This window comes from Larimichthys crocea, chromosome XI, assembly GCF_000972845.2.
Source record: "Larimichthys crocea isolate SSNF chromosome XI, L_crocea_2.0, whole genome shotgun sequence".
NCBI lineage: Eukaryota > Metazoa > Chordata > Actinopteri > Sciaenidae > Larimichthys > Larimichthys crocea.
The window spans coordinates 15,559,346-15,581,766 of NC_040021.1; the positions used below are offsets into that span (position 1 = coordinate 15,559,346).

The 22,421-nt window shown below is 40.9% G+C and overlaps 1 protein-coding gene across 4 annotated transcripts in view; it reads left to right on the plus strand.

Annotated features, from left to right (window-relative positions):
* The window catches only part of klhl29 (kelch like family member 29), a 198,059-nt gene that overhangs the window by 132,216 nt on the left and 43,422 nt on the right, over positions 1-22,421 (plus strand). For all 4 annotated transcript variants that reach the window (XM_027284236.1, XM_027284235.1, XM_027284237.1 and 1 more), the window contains 3 exons: positions 1,499-1,611; positions 3,188-3,334; positions 14,694-14,892. In XM_027284236.1, coding sequence (XP_027140037.1) covers positions 1,499-1,611; positions 3,188-3,334; positions 14,694-14,892 — 459 coding nt within the window. The remainder of the gene's footprint in view (positions 1-1,498; positions 1,612-3,187; positions 3,335-14,693; positions 14,893-22,421) is intronic.

The window sequence follows — 22,421 nt, forward strand, 5'->3', positions numbered from 1 at the left end:
AAGTAAAAGAGAACCAGCAGCTCACAATATTGATTCGTTTCTCCTGATTTGGGCAAAAGAACGGGGGGGAAAATAGGGAAGCCATTTGTAGACTTCATTGGCAGCGAGACGTCAATTCATTCTTCCTCGACAAGATTCATGACATTTGAGCACATTTGAAGGGGAGAAATACAGGCGTGAGCATGTGTCCTTGAGCGAAGAGAAATTGATACTGTGTCAGATATTATTGAAGTTTGTAACAAATACGCTGAGGAGAAATGGCAAACATCTCCTCGACCTACTTATACCACTTTGACTTTTATTCACAGAACTTCAGATTCAAACAAATAAAAAAAACTAAGCCACTTCTTGTGTGCCTGCTACCATTGTGAGAAGTCATAACTCCTTTATTATCAGAAGATAATAACAGTGGCATGCTCCTTCAGTGAATTTGGTCTCAACATGAGAATATTTTCACATATTTTCACAATGTCTCAGATAAATCAGATTTTGCTGAACAATTTTTGCAGCAAACATTTATGCAACAAATTGTACTAGAAACCTGCCTGTGTAGCGTTGAAGACGCAGATGAAAGGAGCAACATAATGTTCTGAGTATGCAAAACATACTCACTGAAAGAACTTTTCATCTGCTCGAATGGCATAACAGAGGGACCGTTTTAGACAGCCTTTTGATTAGCTCTGAACCCCCCTTTGTTATAGCACATAGCCCACTTTCATTTGTTCTTTGGTTTGGCTTTTGTTTAGTTGTGATTTTGCAGATGTTACATGACCTTTAGTGGCTAATATTTATTTAGGAAAGACTCTCAGACTCTGTCTTCAGCGATAAAAGGCTTGGCGTTGCTTCCCTTTGATGGCTATTGTTTAATCAGGCCTCTTTCAGTGGCCACTGACCCAGCTGAACTGCGCCTGTGAATGTGTGCTCTACACTACCAACACATTTCCCTCTCTGGTGATAAATGGAGCTGTGTGCTAGAAAAGTAGAATTACAGACACACCACCTTAAATGCTGCAGCCTTACAAGAGATCATAGACGGTAGCATAAGCCTTCTCCCCGCTGGCATGACTATCAAGGTAGTTTCATATATTCTCAGCAGTGTGGGTGTGTGTGTGTGTGTGTAGTAGACTCTGAGATCTGACAGGACTTCTTTAAAGTGGCCCGGCTAATCCCAAATCCCGCTCCCTGCCATCCACCACCTCCTGCCTGGGCTGTGAGCAATCGATTCCCCTCGTTGTTTGCCCTCAGAGCTGTTTTGAGTTATTATACTTGTTCCCCCTTAGTCTCAGGCAGATACAGGCTATGGGTCCGTTTTAGCTGCAGCCACTTTTTCTGTCTCTATAGGTTTCTGTGCCTCTGATCTTTTTATGGATGTCTGAATGATTTTTTTCTCTGTCTTAATCAATCTGCCTTTGTCTTTGTCTTTGTTTTGTTTCTCTGTCCTCCACGTCTGTCTTTCTGTCCATCTCCACACCTCTCCGACTTTGTTTGTTGACTCCAGAGAAACAGTTGACTGCAGCTAACTGTCTGGGAGTGCTGGCTATGGCCGAAGCCATGAGTTGCACGGAACTCCATAACATGGCCAAAGCTTTTGCGCTGCAAAACTTCCCCGAGGTGGGTAGAGATTTATCTTTCCCAGCAGTCCATTTATTGATTCCTGTGGAGCAAAGTTGAGTGTTAGTTCAGAGACAATAAAAGCAAATAAAACTATTAATGAACAGCAATAAAATATTATGGAAAACATGACCATAATAAAGTTAATACCTCCAGTGATCAGAAAAATTGTACTTTCTTTTCTCGGCTGTAGTGAATAGATAATATTAAACTCTTGGATTCAAAACATACACAGAGCCAGTTATGAATGATGCATTATTTTTGTTTAAACTAACACACATCAAATGGACTTGTTAGTCTTGTACCAACATAAAGGTTTCTGCCTCTTTTTAGGCTTTCACTAGAAATTTACTGTGAGAACAAAATGTCCTGTACTATGTTCTTGTTACCAAGCAGCTGTTAAATAACGCATTTGAAAAATAAGAACATTGGATTTTTTTTTACAAAATACACAGGATGAAAAATTCAAAAAGATCTCAGCTTTCTTGTGTGAATAACACCAAATCACACAGGATAGAAAACAGCTTGACTTTCCTGACCATTGTATAATTGAAGCCACAGAAGTTTTATCATTAACCGTTAAAAAAAAAGAAAATAAACAGATAATGTATCTAGTTAACCTTCAAGTGTGATACAGGATACAGCTAGTCATCTAAAAGCATCGATTAAAGAAATGGTTCTACCTTTTTGGAAAATACACTTATTTGTTACTGGAGAAAATCAATACCACATTCGAGCATTGTTGCCATGAGGTTGCCATCAGAAATCTCTCTTTATCTGCTATACACTGTTTTATTTTAGTGCCAAAATTCTCAGTATGACATTTTATCTCTGTGTATTGTGGAATGAAAACAGTAGCATACACAGCATGTACACAACTTTCTGTTAACACAACAGCATGTAACTCCCCGTGAAACCACTTTCTTTTTTTAAATTTCTGTGAACACCTTAAACAAATGAGACACGCGTTAATTGCTGACTTTTAGCTGTGAAGGTGGGTGGATTTTATTTAACAGAACTGAACCCCAATGCTAAGCTAAGCTCTGTAGCTCTATACTTAACCAATACAAGAGTGTTATGTATCTTCTGATCTCTACTCTCTGTGAAAAAGCAAAATGGCATATTTCCCAAAATGTCAAACTCTTTCTTTAAATCTGTAAATGTTTTCATGAAAATGAATCTAATCAGGAGATAAATAAGCAAATGTGTCTGATTAAATTAGATGAACAATCAAGGACTATTACAAAGGCTTATACATTTTTTATAGTAATTATAATAGTTCCATGTTAGATGGATCTATACGTTTTTATAGTTAAAGTGATCAAAAAATCTGACAAATGAATCAAATCTACTGTACATGTTGATCTCTGCACCGAAACTAAATGTTCATGTTATACTTGAGCTACAGAGATTTTAAATGAAAGCCCTTAATATAATTGCAAAAAAATATCTGTATATTAGCTTTGCAATGTCTCTAGAAATAATGGTGAATGTAAAACATATTTGTATTCCATTTTGTGTTGTATAAGGAGTTTGACTCATATTCATATGTTTCATATATTTAATAATTCTTCAGGTGGCAGGGCAAGAAGAGATTTTGAGTGTGTCCAAGGAGGATCTGGTAGCCTACTTGTCCAACGACAGTCTCAACACCAAGGCTGAGGAGCTGGTCTATGAGACGGTCATCAAATGGATAAAACAAGACTCCAACTCCAGAGTTCAGGTAATAAAAAAAAAAAAGAGATGTGATGAGTGTGTTTGTGAAACATGTCTGCTCTGCTCTGCTCTGACGCTGCGGTGTACTTTACCAAAATGAGTACACATGTATGTGTATCATGAGACAAAGAAAGTGAGGTAAAACCCTTGTTACCACTGACAGTACGGATGCTGTATGTCTGCAGTTAGTGCCGCTGTTCTATCAACTCTCCCCGTCGGCTCTGAGAGGTGCGCAGCATAAGAACCCAGACAAGTGACTCCTCGTTCTCTCTTGGTATTGTTCATCAACTTTGTGCTTCAGATGCAGCCTAACACAGCAGTTGTTCATAATCCCAGGGGTGTTTTGCCCTCAGAATGTGCTCTATTCTTAGTTACACTTCATTTGTTTGTGAGACACTGTACTGCTCGGAGAAAGCAACAAAAGCACAGACAGCCGGTCCTTTTTCTTACGCGTAACAGGTGTTTGATTTATTCGTAGAGGCTGTTAATCATAATCAAAGGTTTTTTCCTCTAGATAGGTATTGACAACGATGTACAGCAGGTCAAATTTTAACAAATGCTGGATCAATACGCCTCAAGGTCACAGCGTCAGCACACATTCATGAAAAAGTAAATGGACTGCACTATAGACTGATATCCATCGGGCGGGTAGGAACCTCAGGTCATGAGAGCTTTATGGATTCAGTCACAAAACGGTGAATTTAAAGCTGATGATTTTAATGTATTTTTATAGGTGTTTAAAAATGGAGGTGAGATTATTATCAGATAAATTACACCGGTCCATCAGTGGAAGAGTCATTTATTTAAAGTAATGTCTTCTCGTCAACCAGCAAGTACAAGAACTCTCATATCAGCTGGATCAGATTCAGCGCAGACCTCAGTGATCAATGATACTTTATTGGCACCTACTTTTATGAGGCGCATACGTCAATATTTGAATTTTTCACCTTTTGGATTAAACATTTAGCATTTATACTTTGATATGTGGCACTCTGAGATTATGACGAAATCCATCAGGCCTAGTAAGTGTTTTGTAGTGGCAGATTTTAGAGTGTAACACAAAGCACGGTGACAAACCATCGAGAGCAGATGGTGATGCTCGTTAGTTGTTCGCACAGGGGTTTGGATTGCATTAAAAAAAAACAGTTTGGAAGTTTTTATAGCATGGGTATCAGACACCCCACTGATGAATCCACTAAAATTGACTCTGCAGTTCTGTAAATTCACAAGGGGCCACAACAAGGCTCATACAAAGTTTTTAGGAAAACATGCGATCGCTGTCATCTGCATCAAAAAACCTCCAGCCAGCTCCGTGCAGCGGACTCCTGTAATCTCACACTCTAATGGAGAGGTGCAGAGGTGAGTTACTCAGATGAAGTAGAAGAAAAAAAAAATGGAACATTTTCCCGGTTGTCTGAACAACCCAGCGCACTGGTCCCTGAGACGAGGTCTCAGCATTGATGGGTCACCCCGTCTCCAAAGAGAGGGGGGAGAAAAGCAGGAGTGGTGAGATGAGAGTTGGAGCGAGAGAAAGAAACAGAGCAAGACTGAAAGACAGAAAGGGGGGCAAGCAGTGATTGAGAAAAGAGAAAGAAATGGTGAGAAATGAAGAAAGAGAAATGAAAAAGGGCCCCTGTGTTTTAATCTGATATCCTACGGTTTGTGCCTCTGTGCACGGGCATGACATCCAGACAGCAGAGATGTGATTGAGCTCTTGGTCAAGCTCAAATCTCCTGCCCATGTGTGACCGAAAAAAAACAACTAGCAAGCCCTGGTGCCTGCGGTGAGGACAGGAGAGCAAAGAGAAAGATTGGACTGCTTCCATCATGCCACGGGAGAAGGTTATGTGACCCCAAGGGTAGAGTTTACACGCATGGACCAGCACCAGCTCATCATTCCCCACCCTCTCTTGCCTCCGTCCCTTCTGCCCCGTTTGGAGGCAGAGAGCAGGGGAAATCACTCCCCCAGAACCTGTGACACTTTTTAATGACATGTCAGGCAGAATGTCACAGCACTACTGAAAAACTCAGGCAACAGCGAGGAAAAAGCCTTTAAGCCTCGAGCTAAGTTTGTGCGTTTGCATTCATCTGAGCACACGCATATGTGTGTCTTTGTGCGCTTGTGTGTCTGTGTATGTGCTGTGAGTTGTAAGCTGCGGGCTATAGAGTGGAAAAGTGGCATATTGAAGGCGCTGGGTAAATAATATGCAATTTTCTCTCTCCGCTATGCTGTCACTAACATCCGATGGCACCAAGAAACGGGGCCCGGACATCGCTTAGAGACAGAGGGAGAGCATTTGAGCATTAATAATAGTTTGCTATGAGACTCAAAGCCACTGAATGAAAGAAGAGAGCTGTTTCAGTTTTCTTTGATTGAGTATCATTGAAGGTGTGCCGCCTTGCAAGTGTCTGTATACTGTAAGTCTGTTTGTATATTTTAGGGAAAAAGAGAGTTACAGAGACTTAAAAAGAAAACACCCCTCCAACAGAGATACGTTTTGAAGAAGTAATTACTATGAAAAATTAATCTGCAGCAATTTTGATAATGAATGATCATAAATAGTATAACATGTTTGCAAATGATAAGCTGACTGTCTCCTAGATGTAGTTTCTTATTTAATGGATAGATATGAGAGTGATATTGATCTTTACATCTCAGCAAGAAAATTAATAGGCGCATTTCCCAAGACTCGTCATTTAATGCAAAAATATCAAACATTAGCTGTTTCCATCGTTTTGTGTGTGGTGATTTCCTGCTTTTCTTTGTTTTGTATTATTGTGAGTTTAATGTGCTTTACGTTTTGACCCGTTGATCAGGCTAAACAAGCAGTTTCAAGATGTTATTATTACTGTTGTTGCTAAGCTAGCCAATTAATAGGAAAACGGATGAACAGAAATAGTCATTATTGCAGCTTGAGAATGAGTTCAGCACATCATAATGTACTCTATACCTCTAAACACGGAGACTCATCCTTGAGTTATTGCGAAAAAGTGCACCTGAGTACAAAAATCCACCTCCATATTCAGCAAGACAGTGTCACCGAAGAAAGTTACATAAACAGGAGGCTGGAAAAACAGTGTCCTGCGTCATGTTTTCTCTGTAAAGGTGCTGACAGAGAGAGACCTGTCCTTCCTTTCACCCAGCAGTCTTTTGTGGGACAAGCACAGACACATGGCTCCAATTATAACAGGCCAGACTCTGCCAAATCCCTGAAAAGGACCTCCATTACGCCTCACTTCAACATATTTTATAATGGATCCTATCTTGCCAGGTGACTCAACCTGACAAAAGAGGCTGATTAATTGGCTCTTTGGAAAGTGGCCAACTAATGTAACAGCTAAAAAGGACAGTTAATGGTGTATTTTTGTGATAAAAAAGGCCAGCCTTGCCATTAGCAAGGACCCGCTGTCCACTCATCAGAAATAACAATGGCCTGCCCTGACATTTGCAGCTCCCAAGCCAAATTATTATAGTTAAAGGTATTACTTCATATGCTTATAAGTTACTAGTTATTATTTTGGGGGGATTTTATACAATTGACTATGATAATGTAGTGAGGTGAGGTTTATTTTTGCCTCCAGCCCTCGTTAAGAAGAAGAAGAAGAAAAAAAAAAAAACAATCATTTCCCCAGAACAAATGATGCTATCATTATGTAGTCAGAGTATAAAATTATCAAAGGACAAAAAAGCTTTGAGGCTGTGTGTGGATATAAATTGAGTTTTCCTCACTGTTTTACGATTCATTTACCTTCAAAACCAATCAAATGACCCTTTCACCACAAACATCACTTCCAATTTAGCGACTTTCTTTTTAAGCTCTGAGTTCAAAATGAAAACTTTTTTATCACTGTGCGTCCCTTTAAAAAAAGGTTAATTATGTTTTTGAGATGAGTAGCTTTATGTCACAACAGTTATCTCTGAAGAGTAAAATGAATATTAATCTGTGGGTCAAAATGAACATGTCGGCCTGATCTGTGACAAAACACACTCTTAAGGGGACAATGGAGATTGATGCAGTGCTCAATCTTTGCTTTTTCTTCTGCTTCTCTGCCTCCTCCCCTTTTTTCTTCTCTCCAACTCACATGAGTTAGAAGGACAGAGTGCATACACACATGGGGATTTACACAAAATGCACAGAATATCACCGTTCATATCCCAGTCCTGTGCTCAGACGTTCACACAAGGCTGGAAATCACTTGTATATCAGGCCTTGGTACAACTTGCGTATTAGAGAGTGGACGGGATCTGATTCAAGCCACTGAACTCCAGATCCCCTCATTCTCATCGGTGTCCTTTGTAGTCCCAGGGCATGCTCTGTCCTGATGTGTGCAGCCAGTTGAACCGCAGTCACTCAACCACAGTGGCTGCATATCCTGAGCAAGTCAAAGGCGTCCCGTTTTCTACTGGGCTCTCTTATAAACACACAAGAGTTGCATTAGGAGAGAGAAAATAAATTACACTATCTGTTCAAAGGAAGTAATCTCCTCAACATTCATGAGGAATATTAAAAATGTACCTCTCTATATCATGGTGGGGAAAATACAGAATTTGTTAGATACCACTCAGTGTCAAATATAATTCAGTAAGTCGAGAAACGAGCCAGAAAGTTTAGTGTTGATACTCAGCAAGCAGTCGTTCATATGTTTTGTATGTTTTTAATTAAATCAGTGGCAGAAAGCTTCTTTTTTTTCATGTTTTGAATGAAGTCATGCTGAAATAGGCCTCAGAGGAGAACACATTGCACCTGTCAGTAGTTGCTCAGGGCAGCAGTCAGCGTCTGTCATCCACTACATCTCCTTCCATCCCCCCATTCATCCTTCTGGCTGCGATGCACTTATACTCATGCGGTCGTGAAAAAATAACACACAAACACGCTCAGCAAAGCATCCCTTGAACCCAAATTGAAGTGCCATTTGCAAGAGCATATTTTACTCATCCACTATTTGTTACCAGAAGAAGAAGCACACGCGTGTGTTTTCACACACAAACCTGTACACACTCAAAGGGACACTGAGCTGTGGTCCTTTCAGCTGAGTGGGTTTGTTAACGCTGTGAGGCTAAACATGGGCACGCGCTCTATTGAACACACTCTAGTGAGTCAGTGAGTGTGTGTGTGTGTGGCTTTTTTTTTGTCCTCATTTTTATTTTTCATACTGAGCTGCATTTTAAGCATCGGGTTGTCCATTTTTCACACTAAAGAGGACGCACACTCCTATCTTCTCTGAGCCAAGCAAATAGATATGACCGTTCATGTGTCGTTTATTTGACGCCGCAATGGCACTGAATCATTTCACACACACACACACACACACAAACATAGTAAGAGGCGTTAGTCCTGGCTGACAGTAGTGGAATGGGAAATGCTCAGTGGACATTTGTCATCTGTGTTAGCGGATGCCGGCTTCTCAGCTGCCACTGACAGATCTGAGAGCCTCCCCGTTAGACACATTATCCCTGCCTTTCACCAAGCTCAACCTATTCACATCCTGTGTCCACCTACCTGAATTTCTGTGTGTGCGTGTGAAAATTAGAAAAAAAGGGATTTTCTTTTCAGAGGTGGGCTATGTAGCAGCATTTTCATTGCACATTTAGCAAGCCACAAGGTGTGTGCACCCTCTGACACTGAAAATGCTGACCTGTGTTGGTGTGAATGCACGATAGAAAGAGGGTTAAATTTACAAGGTGTTACCCGGGTTGCATATCAGAATACAAGTGGATGAGCATATGGACTCCTCATAAATGATCCTTGTCCAAAGAAAATGGAAGAGGTAAAAAGTGCATGTGTGGGAGGACAAGCTAAAAGTAGCATCTCCATATGTTCACTGAGTCCTGAGGATAATTTCCATATGTTCCAACTTCTCAGTAGGAATGTAACAAAAGTTCTTTAATTGCACAGCAGGCTTGGTTTCTTCATCTTAGCACAGTATATGTTTTGCAACCATTAGATGTCATCTATGTTTCAAAGCATACAAGGATTGTTTGCATGAGTAGGCGAGATGATGGAAATGACAGGTCACACCATTCATCTGGAGGGACGGCGTTCACATTCACTCAGCCTTGTCCGTGCATGAGAGTGATTGCTTGAGAGATTGTTAGACGGAGAGAAAAGGAGTCGGATACATGCCGCCTGCTCTCATCTGTTGAGTGCAAGCACCTCACTCATTGGTCTGAGTGTCATGAGAACACTCATTTACATGTTTTATGTCACACACGTGCTCACATATAGACAAAAATCTAACCTTTAGTGCATAGTTAATATGGCATGCACCCAGTGCACGCAATCTCCACTTGTCTTTGCTTCAAGAGAGGATGGTAAAAGCCTGAATGCCTTAGCTTTCATCAATATTTACCAGAGTTAAGCCAGAGAAGGTTTCCGTCTGTTTAAATATCAAATCCTCTGTTTACCTGTTGGATTAGCTTGTGAGATACTGAGAAATCAGCCCCCTTAAATTCACTTTCAGACATGTAAATAAAGTCTTGACTTATCCAGGTGTACGATATATACTGTAAATCACGAGAACACAGTGATTAATTTTCCACACTGAAGAATTAAGCCTCATTTAACTAGAACACGTTGGCAATATTAGTGTAATCCCATGAATATCCCTGGCACAGAAAGAGGTGATTTCATCCACAAACATAATGGGTGAAAAGAATGTCGGCCGTTTGGGATTTGATAGAAAGAGGAAGGTTCAGACAGGTGGAGAAGATGGAGGAATGAAAGGTGCTAAACCGTTTAGAGCTGGCTGTAGATTTATATCGTAATATCTCAACAAAGGGACTGGAGTAGAGGATTATCGTGGTGCAGCTGTGTTGGGAGCTTGTCAAGAAGGATGTGCCTTTTTTAAATGAAAGTTCAACCCAAAATCATGAATTACTTATCACTTGATTCCTTTCAAACATCAGATACGTGTCACTTACACTTTCTATAAAGGTTTTTGATGGGATGTGAGCAGCTCTACAAGGCTGCACTCACTGTAGGCACAACAGTGCTTTGAGCTAAATGCTAGCCTCCTGGCATGTTGGTGTACTGACATCCTGATGTTTAGCGGGTTTAATGTCAACTAAAATGTTGCTTGGAGAGCCTGTAAGGTGGATTGATTTTTACTCACTTTGCTAACAAGCTACATCAGAATGGAGCCTTTGCCTATTTATAATCTATAAATTGATTCATAGCATAGAGGAGCAAGTACACGGTGACATTTGAAAAAAGCATTAATCCTCCCCCATGATTGAAGTGTAGTTACTAAGTGGCGAGTGCTTGAAAAGAAGAGAACATAGTAATTAACAACATAATTAATAAATATAGTGAACTGCCCAGTCTCGCAGCATACATGAACTACATTTGCATTAATTTGCATTAAAAACATGTGATTAAAAAAGATGTTGCAATCACTGATCAAACTGGCATGCACAGTAGGTTGTGTTATGTGAATTAGACAGGCACTAATCCTACATTCAACGTTCTTGAGCAATAAAATGCAGTCAAATAAAAATCAGCTCATAAAAATATTAGTCAGTCAGTGAAGGCATAACTCCGTGGCAGAATCAAGTTGGCAACAGAACTGTTTTTTGTGTCTTTCACAAAAGATAAACAAGTGTTGTTAACAGTATCTGCAATAATACCTGCTTGAGGACTTTCAATGGCTGGTTCGAAGCAGGGCTCCTTTTTTGTGGGGTCTGACACTGGATTTGAATATTAGCAGCAAGTGTGCAACTCTCCCTCATTTCCATGCCGATATATGCGTGTGTGGGAGGTAGAGCGAGGAGCGGCAATGGAGGTGCAGAGAGAGACAGAAAGTGAAAAAGAAGTGGGAGAGAGAGTGAGTTAGTTAGAATTAGAGATGGAGAATAATTCTTTCTTCTTATTTATTTTATTTATTTTCTAAACCGGAGGGACAGAGTTAGAGATGGAGAAAGGGATCTGAATTAAAGTAGAGAAAAACAGCCAGGCATTATACACACACACACACACACACACACACACACACACACACTCAGGGGATAGCCCACTCTGTTCATAGTACAATTGAATCCATGGTTGTTTATTTAATCAGAGTTCAGGCTCAGTGACTTTACATTGTCTTAATCTCTTCAACAAGATTTTCAGTCAAATCAACCTTCGGACTGAATCCACAAATCTGATTAAGAGTGTATCCATCTGCCCCTTCCTACATTTACTTGTGCAGAACTCTGTGTGTGTGTGTGTGTGTGTGTGTGTATAATGTACATGTATATTTGGGTGTGTTTTTATGTGAATATTTATGTGGTGGCAGTCCTTACCTTTGTGCAGATACCAGATGCCGTCTCTTTAAGGTAGTTTTACTGCCATATTAAAGATGTTTGGCAAGTGAAAACAGGCTACAACAGATGTGGGTTTGTGTGGAGATAAGATATGCAGATGGTACGGCAGGATGCTTGTTTTTCTTTACTTTATTCTCCACAGGTAAAGAAAACTTAACTTGGTGTGTATGTGTGTGTGTGTTTGTGTATTGATGTGGGTGTGGTTTACAGTCTGCCAAGACAATACTGCTAATGAGAATACGTGCAAGGAGCTCAAACTGTCCATCATGACTTGAACTTGTGACCGGCTGACTGGTTGCGCTCCCAAATTACGAACTATGAATTTAAAGAGCACCCAGATGATTTCCTATACTCACTTATTCCTATTCAAGGTCATTGATATCTATCCCAGCAAGGATTGCACAGGACATGTGTAAACACCTGCAACAGGTCAGGACTGTATTTCATAGTTACACGCACAGATGCATTCACAGTCACGAGTCCCCGGCACACCTGAGCTGCATGTTTTTGGACTGTAGAGGAGATCAGAATATTTGGATGAAACCCAGACAACATGCAAACTCTACGCCCGAGAAGACCACGAGACAAAATTCAAGCCTGTCCACCTGCTGTTCCAAATGGGAGCAAGATTTCCACATGCGCCCCCAGACGTTGTAGCACATTTATTTCCGCTGTGCCACTAAGGGCACCACCTGGCCGAAACTGCCCCATATACAGCTTTAATTTAGCTCGGAGGGTCAGAGCGGTCAGTGGCGAACCTATTTCAGACGACCCGCAGATGCACACGTATGATCTCATGAGCCAAACCTGATTTTAAGTACAACAAAATGGAGGCCCTCCTTGGGTTGTACTAGTTTAAAGGATATTTGTCTAAAAAAGGATTTACCGTCAAATATGTTTTTTCAAATGTGTCCACATCCGATTAGTGGCATTAATGATATAATGTCATAAGACCAAAGTAGGTGAGGTTGTGGCAGACTGGGAGAAAAGTAGCTTGTAATAGAAAAGCAGAGCAGTAAGCCTGGAGCTTAAGTCACCTCCATTTGAGTGTGACATGACTCAGTAACTACTGGGGCAAATCTCCCACTATGGGGGCACTTTAATTGGAAGTAGTAGCTTCTCCTGAGTTAGTGATTCTTCCCTGAAGAATATCCCAATATGCTAAGTAGTTGTCTATGACTTTACCTTCTTGCTGCATTTGAACTGATGCGCTGGGAGCTATCGCCAGTGTTTATGTGGGTATTGAGCTGTTTGTTTGATAAACTGTTAGGTAAGCTGTGTACGTTAGTGGAAGAGGGAAACAGTTCCATCTGCAGGACGGTGTTTCGCTCTGAGCGTGCTCACAGAGAAGAAGTGTCATCAGCAGATTTATCCGACTCCTGTGGACCCGTCACATCCTGTTTCCCGTTTTCTCTTCAGTTCACTTTAATTCACTTGTCTTTTCTCTGTTCTTGTCCTGCTCTTCTTCCCCTCTTATGCCACTCTCTCCCCTCCTCCACTTTCGTCCCTTCCTCTACTGTTTTATTCTCTCCTCTCGAGTCCCAGGACATGGGTAGAAAACAAATGGGACACATGCCACAGTAAAAAGGCCTCAGGTGGGGAGAGGGAGCTGCTTAGGCACTGTGTCAGCTTATTATTTGTTCTCCCTGAATGATATTTCTCTGAGTCCGTGGTTTTGTCGCTCTCCCCGCGCAGTACGGTCACAACGCTCTGAGCCAAAGGGTCAACAGGGTCAATCTCCACCCAGCTCTCTGCCGCTCTGTCCGAGCTTGTTTACAGCTTTTACTGTCGACATAGATGAGACTCCCATGGGGGTACAGACCGGCACGCATACATTTAAATACACACACACACACACACACTCAAACATTCAGCAGCCTAGGCTATAGACAAGGTTGCCATGGCAACAGTCTGTCCTGCCTCTGTGTCTGAACACCTATACAGTATAAGCACAGATAAATGTATGCACATGCAGCAGTGGAACAAACGTGACCATAAAGGCAAATATTTATGTTGCCATGGTTGAGCACTTTCGTCATTTTTCGTCATTCCCTCCACAACATTAAATCTCTTCAAAGCCTAATCGTCATGCTCAAGTCCTCACCTCAGAGACACGCCTTCAAGGAAACACTGCCAATTACGAACCATAATTATGTTAATTCAGTCTTTTTTTTTTTTAGTTAGGCCCTAAAAATGTTTAGGTACTGTAGTATCCGGCTTCCAATCGTCTCTTGGCTTGAATGTGTCGTGATTAGCCGGAACTAGGTCTTAATTTAGCCTTTAGAAGAACATTAGCTGTCTGTTGAAAGATTTCAGTGGGAGGGAAGCAGTAAAATACCCCCCGCTGCCTCGTTTCGCTTTGCACAGCGTAGCTAAATGCACATATGAAATTTAGATGGCGAGCGGATCTTACTGAAAACTTTGCAAAATGTTATTTGCGGTTTCTCGTTCAGTGATGAATAACGTTTAATTACTTCTTTTCAGTGATTTTTCGGAAATGTATCAGTGAATGTGCTTATTACGGTGCAAAAAATTGTGAATTTGAGATTATATCTTGTCTTACCATCCTTATCAGGGCATTTTGTCCTGCACAAGTATAGAAATAGAAAAGTGACAAACTGAGGTTTTGAGGGCCTGACAATGACAGTAACTGATCTAATGGTCTTGCTACCATCAGGTTTCCTCTCTCTGACAACCGAGGTCTTTATACATAACATTTGCGTTCCTTATCTGCTTTAAAAAAAGTTGTTTTTACAGCTATATATAGATATTAATATTATAATGTTTGAAATGAATCCTTCTGTTCTTTGTGAAAGGTGTGTGAATCTGTGTTTCCTGACTGTGATCCACAGTCTGCCATTTGTTTAAAATCGTCATATAAATCCTCTTTAATCAGCTCAGGCAGTATCACTCTCTGCAAACGTGGTTTTATTAGTGTTTGCTTTTGTTTCTTTAATTTTGCCCTCTGTTATGTTTAAGCATCACTTACTGATTGCAGCCTTCAACCTCTAATCCTTCTCTCTCTCTCTTTTTTCCCCCTTCCCATCTTCTCGTCTTCTCAGAATCTGTCGGAGCTGCTGGCAGTAGTGCGTCTCCCCTTCATCCACCCATCCTACCTGCTGAACGTGGTGGACAACGAGGAGCTGATCAAGTCGTCGGAGGCGTGTCGCGATCTGGTCAACGAGGCCAAGCGATATCACATGCTGCCCCACGCACGACAAGAGATGCAGACAACCAGGACCCGACCGAGGCTCTCTGCTGGTACAAACAGATTACACATAAACAGAGATACACTTATGTGCATTATCTTTGACTGGAGAGCAAGGTGGCAGTGATACGATCTGCCACCCACCAGTGTACTTGACCCAGAACACATTGGCAGGATCCATGTACCCACCCCCACACATACATTGTTCATATTTTACTGCAACAAGATGACAGAGAGGTCAGGCCTCCGCAAGGAGACCTTGACATGCCACAGAATTGTATTGATTTTAGCCCAGAACTTGAAAGCAATGATTTAGTGCTCCATAATGTTTTCCACACAACTACTCAAAATGCTTAAAAGTATACACAGGTCATATTTCCAAATGTCAGCACAGGTTTTTCTTTCCACAATCAAACAAATGACTTGAGCTGGAGCCAGGCCTGATTGAGTTTACCATGAAAAGTTGAAAGTGGCCAACCATAACGGCTTCACAGGGTTTTTGCAGGCTTCTGAACCTGGGTTCTTTTACAGCAAACCCAACACATAAACATCTCTTAACAACTTTTTAACACCACCTAGGCAAAGTCAAGTCTGTCCTTGCTTTCTAAGCAACCAGCCAACTATTCACTGTCTGACCGCCGCCAATGTCCAAGCCATTGAAGACCGTGTTTGTTTACATTGTTAAAATCAAAGAATCATTTATGGAAATTGGAAGGCGCCTGCAAATTGCTTTTGGCCGTTAGATTTTCCCCTCAGGTCGGCCAAGACCCCGCTCTTTCCCCCTGTAAAGAGCTGCCTAATTATAGTGTCTGCATGGTATTATGAGCTTCGCACCAGCACACCTTACCATTCGGCACAAGTTATTTTCTGCTTGGTAGGATAAAGATAATTGCCTAACAAATGGCACTTTATGGAGAGATCAGTTTACTAGCCAGCACTGTTGTCCACACTGCTGTGTTGCCAGTGTGTTTATTTGCCAGTAAACAAACATTGGGGGAATTGTGTTAGGTTAATATTTTTGCATCTTTAATTGCCTGTAATGCAGTCGCACAAGGATTTATAAAGAATCATTTGCCTCGTGAGAAAAGACATTTGTGGCATTATATGCGCTCAGCATCATCCCATTATTCATCCGCGATCCAGTAGTTTCTCTTTGTTCTCAGCAGTTTCTTGAAGCATTTTCTGTCAAGGCCCATTTTTAGTGTTTGGTATGTGCATATCTTATGCATCCTACCCATTATGCGGCTGAAGTGTGTATTGATTCACAGCAACTCGTGGCTCTGTACAACAGAATTATATAAATGCATAAATGCTACTGGGATGAATACATTCATGATGCATTATACCCTGATGGCTCAGTGGATGAGAAATATATGTAAGAACTCTCGATTAAGTTTTGAAGTCCTCCGAAGCTGAAGTTCTTATTATGACTGACTACATTTAATCAGTGTGTTTGTGTTTAGGAAAATAAAGTGTGAAAAACTACTTGTGGTGATTCACCGTGCTTGGTGAAAATGAATGTAGCTTGACATTTTGTGTAGTTGTAGTATTCTTGTCAAGTGTGTTTTTTTACGCCTGTGTGTGTGTGTGTCTCAGTGGTTGTAAGTGTGTGTGCGCGCATGTGTTGCTCAGCCATCTGCTGCATTGGACAGGGTGGGCTCTGCACAGCAGGGTGCATGGTCACTGGGATTGCAGGATAGATGTGGCGACTAGCACGTGTACATGCAGGACAGTGCGAGAGATAAAGACTGGAAGGAGAGTTTGAGGTTGTTGGTAGAATTGTGGTTGGCACACAGAGGACGAGAAAAGTGAAGAGACGTGGGAGAACAGGAGGAGAGGTCGGGATGTGGTCAAAGAGAGGGAGGGAGAGAGGAAGCCAGGGGGATCAGAAATGAAATTTGAAGGGCAGACATTTGATTGAGTTTATTCCTTGAGCATGTGTCTACTTGTGTAAGCAGTAAGTGAGTGTGTGGCTCTGCGTGTGTGTTTGTGTGTGTATTTTAAATGTGCGCAAGCAGATGGGGCACCACCTGAGCTCGGTTGATAAGTCTGTCAAGCGGAAAAAGAAAGGAAAACTGCCATCCGTGAAGCGCTTCTTGCTGAGCGCAGTCAATCTGTGAACTTGTGAGTCGCGTGCATATGTGGGTGTATTACAGTGGGTGTGTTTGTGTGTGTGTGTGTGTGTGTGTGTGTGTGTGTGTGTGTATGTGCATGGACACATCTAAGTGACTCACACATTCATTCATTCTTTTTACTAGTCATAAATCTAAGTTAAATTACAACCTTTTTCAACCTAGAAATTTAATTTACTCCTTTGAGACAGACTGTTAATTAAGATCATTTTGCTTCCAGACTTATTTCTGTAAATGCAATGACCGAAGTTATACTCACAGTGCAGGTGTTCCCTCGCAATCATTAGTAGAGACCGAACCACTACTAGATTAAAAAAAAAACAAAAAAACGGTAATCATACATTTCTTCTAAGGGAAAAAAGCAAATTACCACTTTGATTCATTAGTGTTTTAGCATAAATGCATCTATAGTGTGTTATGGGGGCATTCGTAATGCATGCATGTTACTCACAATTAACATCACAACTTTTTAAAACTGCATGGAGTTAAAAAAACAAAACAAAATCGAAACACTACTGTATTTATTTTCTGCAGATTGCAATAAGTCAGTTATTAACATCAACTCATGTTGTATCTGACTAACCAGCACCTCAACCGACAGTGTTATCTCTAACAGTTACAATTCAGCTAAAATTTGAGTTAAAAACTGCAGAAAATTACTCACTTCCTTTGACTCATATAGGTTTTTATACCTTTATAGTTTCATCCCTAAACGACAAATGTTACAATTTGTCTTCTTGAGAGGTAAGATTCAGTTCATTCACCTTCACACAGAGCCAAGCAAACATTTTCTCTGCAGCCTTTAAAGCAAAATGGAGGAGGAAGAAGGTGTGCCCAAATTGTGAGGCACTTTTGGAAAAGTACACTTGTTAATTCTCTGGTAGACAAACAAATTTACTGACTGTTTCTAATTTACCTCAAATATTGCTGCTATTTCTGCACTTTATTTTTTGTTACCTTACCCTCCAACATATACAAAGATGCCAAGAAATCTATGATGAGCTGAAATAGGCAGTACAATGAAGTTGTAGTTGTTATGTGTTAGCTGACACTATTTACACTATTTCACAGCAGACATAACAAAGGTGGCCTTCATATAAGTTATGTGTCTGTCCAACTAACTAATCTACATTTCACTCTCCTTTTTAGCTTGTTTCGGTTCCAACAGCTCCTGAGGCAAATATTTGTCAGCTCGCTAGTCGCTTTTTTTTTTCCTTTTTTTTTTGTCTGTCTGCCTTTTGGTGCTGGTTAGGTAGATTATCAGAGTTTTTTTTTTGTGCTGAAAACAGCTGTGTGCTTCTGCTGCTGCTGAAAAACAACACTAATGAGAGAGCGGTGAGAGTGAATTTAGAATAGTAAAGTTACGGAACACAAAACCAAACCAATTAATTAAAAAGATGCTGAATGGAACAGCTTCATCGAGCTGAGGGGGAACTGCAGGTTTAGTGCTAATTCTCTATGGGTGATACCTTACACAATACACAGAGTCATTTTATCCATTGTCAATACATTGAAATAAAATAAAATATTGATTTTAACAGCTCTGAATGTTACATTATGATGTAATATGGTGAAAATCTCATACCTTATTTACCAGTTTTATGTTTTGTGCTTAATTGAGCTCATATATCATGTCCACGATAGGAATACCTTCAATTTGAACATTAATGGACTATGAAGATTCACTCTGCAGTAAGACGGAATAGCATCATTTTTTTTTTAGTTTAACAAAAAGGACAACATCTTAATGAGTACTTGCTCCATTAGCTGTAAGCTCTAAAAAAGTTATTTCTATTGTAGCTGAAAAGAATTAGCCAGATGTTTTCCACACACTCTTTAATTGTCTTGTTTTCCAAGATTTTTCTTTATATAGAGTCCTGCTGTGCCGTATTGTTGTAATTTATGTCTTTAGAGTTCTCTTTACAGCCCAGTTTTTCATTGATGGTTCATTTTTATATCAGTCACTCTGTCGGGTCACCACATTGTTTCACAGAGGGTGCTACTGCGCGTTAATGGAACTAGTTTAAAAACAAAAATAATACATCAATAACAAGTCTGGATAGCATTTGGACAAAGCTCTTTTACTCTCAGAATTATGACATGGCAAGAGCCATAAAAGTCTGAATAACCACCATGACATTAAGTTTATTTTTGAGTTGCTTTGCTGACTGACAATGAGACCATCTCTTTATTCTCTATTTTCTGTTTTACTGAGTTGAAGCGCTGCATATTCATTTTATTAAATGCTAATTAAGGACCTGAAAAGATATTCAGCATAGAAATTACCTGCCTGTGATCTTCAAATATAAACACGTATTCAGTGTGTTTCGGTTTTTGTTTGAATATCTATCTTTATGGATGCTTGATTTTTTTATCTCGTGTCTTTCTTACCATAGTTGAGTTTCCTGCTGCAGTAGCAAACTTTTTCAGGAAGGTAGGGGGTCATGTAGCTGATGTGCGGCTGCTCATCAATGAATCCACAATGTTTTGCGTACTGTATGTGTATCCATTAGCTCCTAATTGGTTAATTAGAGTGTGGATGTGCATCTGATTAGCTGTCATTAGACTTTCCAGGGGATCGAGGGGATTAAACAGCCGCTGGTGCTGAGAGTTTACTCACAAACCATTTTGTCTTAAGTCATAAATGCGCACTGATTTGTTACATCAATATGTGTGTTTTTCTGCTATTAAGGAAGTAACAAAAGTTTTCTTGGGTATGCATGCTGTGTGTGTGCATTTGTTTGTGTGTGTGTGTGTGTGTGTGTGTGTGTGTGTCAGTGTGCACCCCGACAAAAACCATACATTATGTTCCCATTTCCTTCTCTCCACATGTGACGCTGCACTCGGCTCAGAGGAGGGTGGAGAGTGCCAGGGCAAACTGTTAACTCAACCCAGCCAAGTGGAATAGCACTCAGACAAATGAGCTGTAATGACTGGGAGACGCAGGGGTCCAGCTCGGCTCACACTGTTTCTCTGTCTCGTTCTCATACACACACACACACACACACACACACACATACATACAGTACATGCACACGCACACACACATTGTTAAACCTTAAAATACATACTCTGTTGGAAGGAATCCTTAAACAGTAGTTCCACTCGTTCTCGGTCTGTCTTTTCCTCTGTCCACTTCATCATCTGTAATCAAGTGTTCGTTTATCTAAAGGTGGAAGGGCTAAGAACTACAGTAAGGCATACAGCAGCAGCAGCAGGAGCAACCGAGATAAGAGTTTGTGTATGCAGCAGGTTAACTCCAGCGTTTCTGCACAAGCGTTTTATCTATGTGATCATTCCGTACACTAGGTAACTCAATTTAAATTTCCTTAGAACAGGATTTTTTTTTTAAATTTCCAAACTGAGATCAGAGCCCTCGCATGTGTGGCACAAGGATTTGAACTGCTCCCTGAATTACTCGGGAAAAGTAAATATTGAATGTTATTAACCATTTTACATTCCTGCTGCATAAGGCGAGCCATATAAAACACTGTGCGCTGGTTGTGTGGTGGTCTAAAATGGCTGGATTTCATTAGATTAGCCAGCACAATAGCTTGGCTTGCATCCACAGTTTGGAGACAATAAAACCAGGCTGTTCTGTGAGGTCCGAAGCCCACAGGCGTGACATTCATCTACTCGTTCACACCTCCGCCAGCCAGCAGCTCCTTGGAGAGTAGCCTTAGTGTGCCACCACAGCAAATAAAGAGAAGATTCACACCTTGTAAAGGGAGTATAAAAGATCATCAGATGACTTCCCTCTGAAGTCTGCCACCTACTGCTTCCGGCTGTGGACCGATTAACACCGTCTCGCTGATGGCCTCAAAAGTTTCCTCAACTGTACCTCGTCAACACTGACAGTAGCTCTTTTTTTTCTTGCAATAATTTAATTTATTTGTCATTTCTCTCTGGCTGCACAGCTTCAGTGCTAACCATTAAGCAAGGCGATCGCGACGGGGAAGCTGTCAGCAGTTTGGACAGACAATTATAAGCCTTGTGTTTTTTTTCTTTTTTTTTTCTTTTCATGTCAGGACTTTGTTGATTATTGTCCTGCCCTGTGTAATTATTCAGCCTGATTTGTCTTTTAGAGCCAATGCAGCGTGAGATTACTCTTGTTTCACCTCTCAAACTGGAAAAGCAGGATGCAGGAGAGTGTGCCAGAAATGTCTTAATCGCTCTATGTGAAGAGTGCCCTTCAGCGGATCCTCTTCCGATTTTATTTCTGGAGTCTGAGATGGTGTTTGAGGGAGGGAGAAAGAGACAGAGCGAGCAAGCGGGAGACAGTTGGATGCAGCTATTCACAGGAGAATTGGAGTATGAGTTTTTGATATTCCTGCGGCTTATCAGTGGAATCTCGAGCAAACACATCTATCTCGGCTCATAGATCTAACATGGAGGCAGTAAATCCAGATTAGATAACCTCTAGTCTGAATGTCTGCAGGGGCTGCAACAAAATTAAGGTTCTGCCCGCTTGACCTTTTTGCTACTGAAATACTGTCAGCCTGAGCTACAGAGGAGGACGGAGAGAGCGAGGGAGAGAAGAGAGGAAGGGAGGGGGATGCGGGTGAACAATAGCTTCGGCTGGAGCCAGAAAACTTGACTCATCCTGTTCCTAGAGCTGCAGATCGTGCTCAGCTCCAAAGCAAGCAGCATTTACTGGAACACGGATCAGCCTCAGCATCACTCATGCCACATCTAACACTTTGACCTGTTGTACCCGCTGCAAGGCTGCTTCAGCCTCATCCAATATTCAACAGCCAAAGTGAACCCGGTTAGAGCTGTATCACTGCATGTGCTGATGGTGCGGATTTGGGTTTTTTTCTGGATGTGTGCCTGCATCAAATTTATAATGTATGAGATTTAAATGCTAAAATGTTCAAGTGGTCATTCAACTAAATTACAAAAAAACATCTTCTGGCCTTCCTCTTCCCAATGTGGATAGCTTTAATTTTATTTGCCCAGGTTTTGAGATAGCCATCTCCCAATGCAGTACATGGTGGGGGAATTAAATTTCATGTGTGCTACTTACATCACTGAAACATTACATTTAAAAAATTCAACAGGAACATCTCTTTCCAGTGACAGTCACAGCCACTCTGGAGAATCACAGAACAAACCCTGAACAGTCTCCATAGGGATTATTTCTTTTGGTAGAAAGTCGTTCCATCAAAAACTGTTCACAGTGAGGTGTCTGGATTGTCCCGAGTATTGGAGACATTTTCTGGAAAGACGCAATGCTGTAGAGATTTTCTTTTTAATGTCATTTTTAAAAGGCTGTGAGCACCACAAGGCTACTCACTTTGATTGTATTAGGGTGGAGGTGAAAATCTCAGGAAAATAAAAAAAATAAAAAAAAAATCTGCATGGATAGATACAACAAACATAGTTTGAGTACATTTCACCAACCGGTCACCAGAGTGCAGATTTTTGCACTCCGGCATTGCACTACAAAT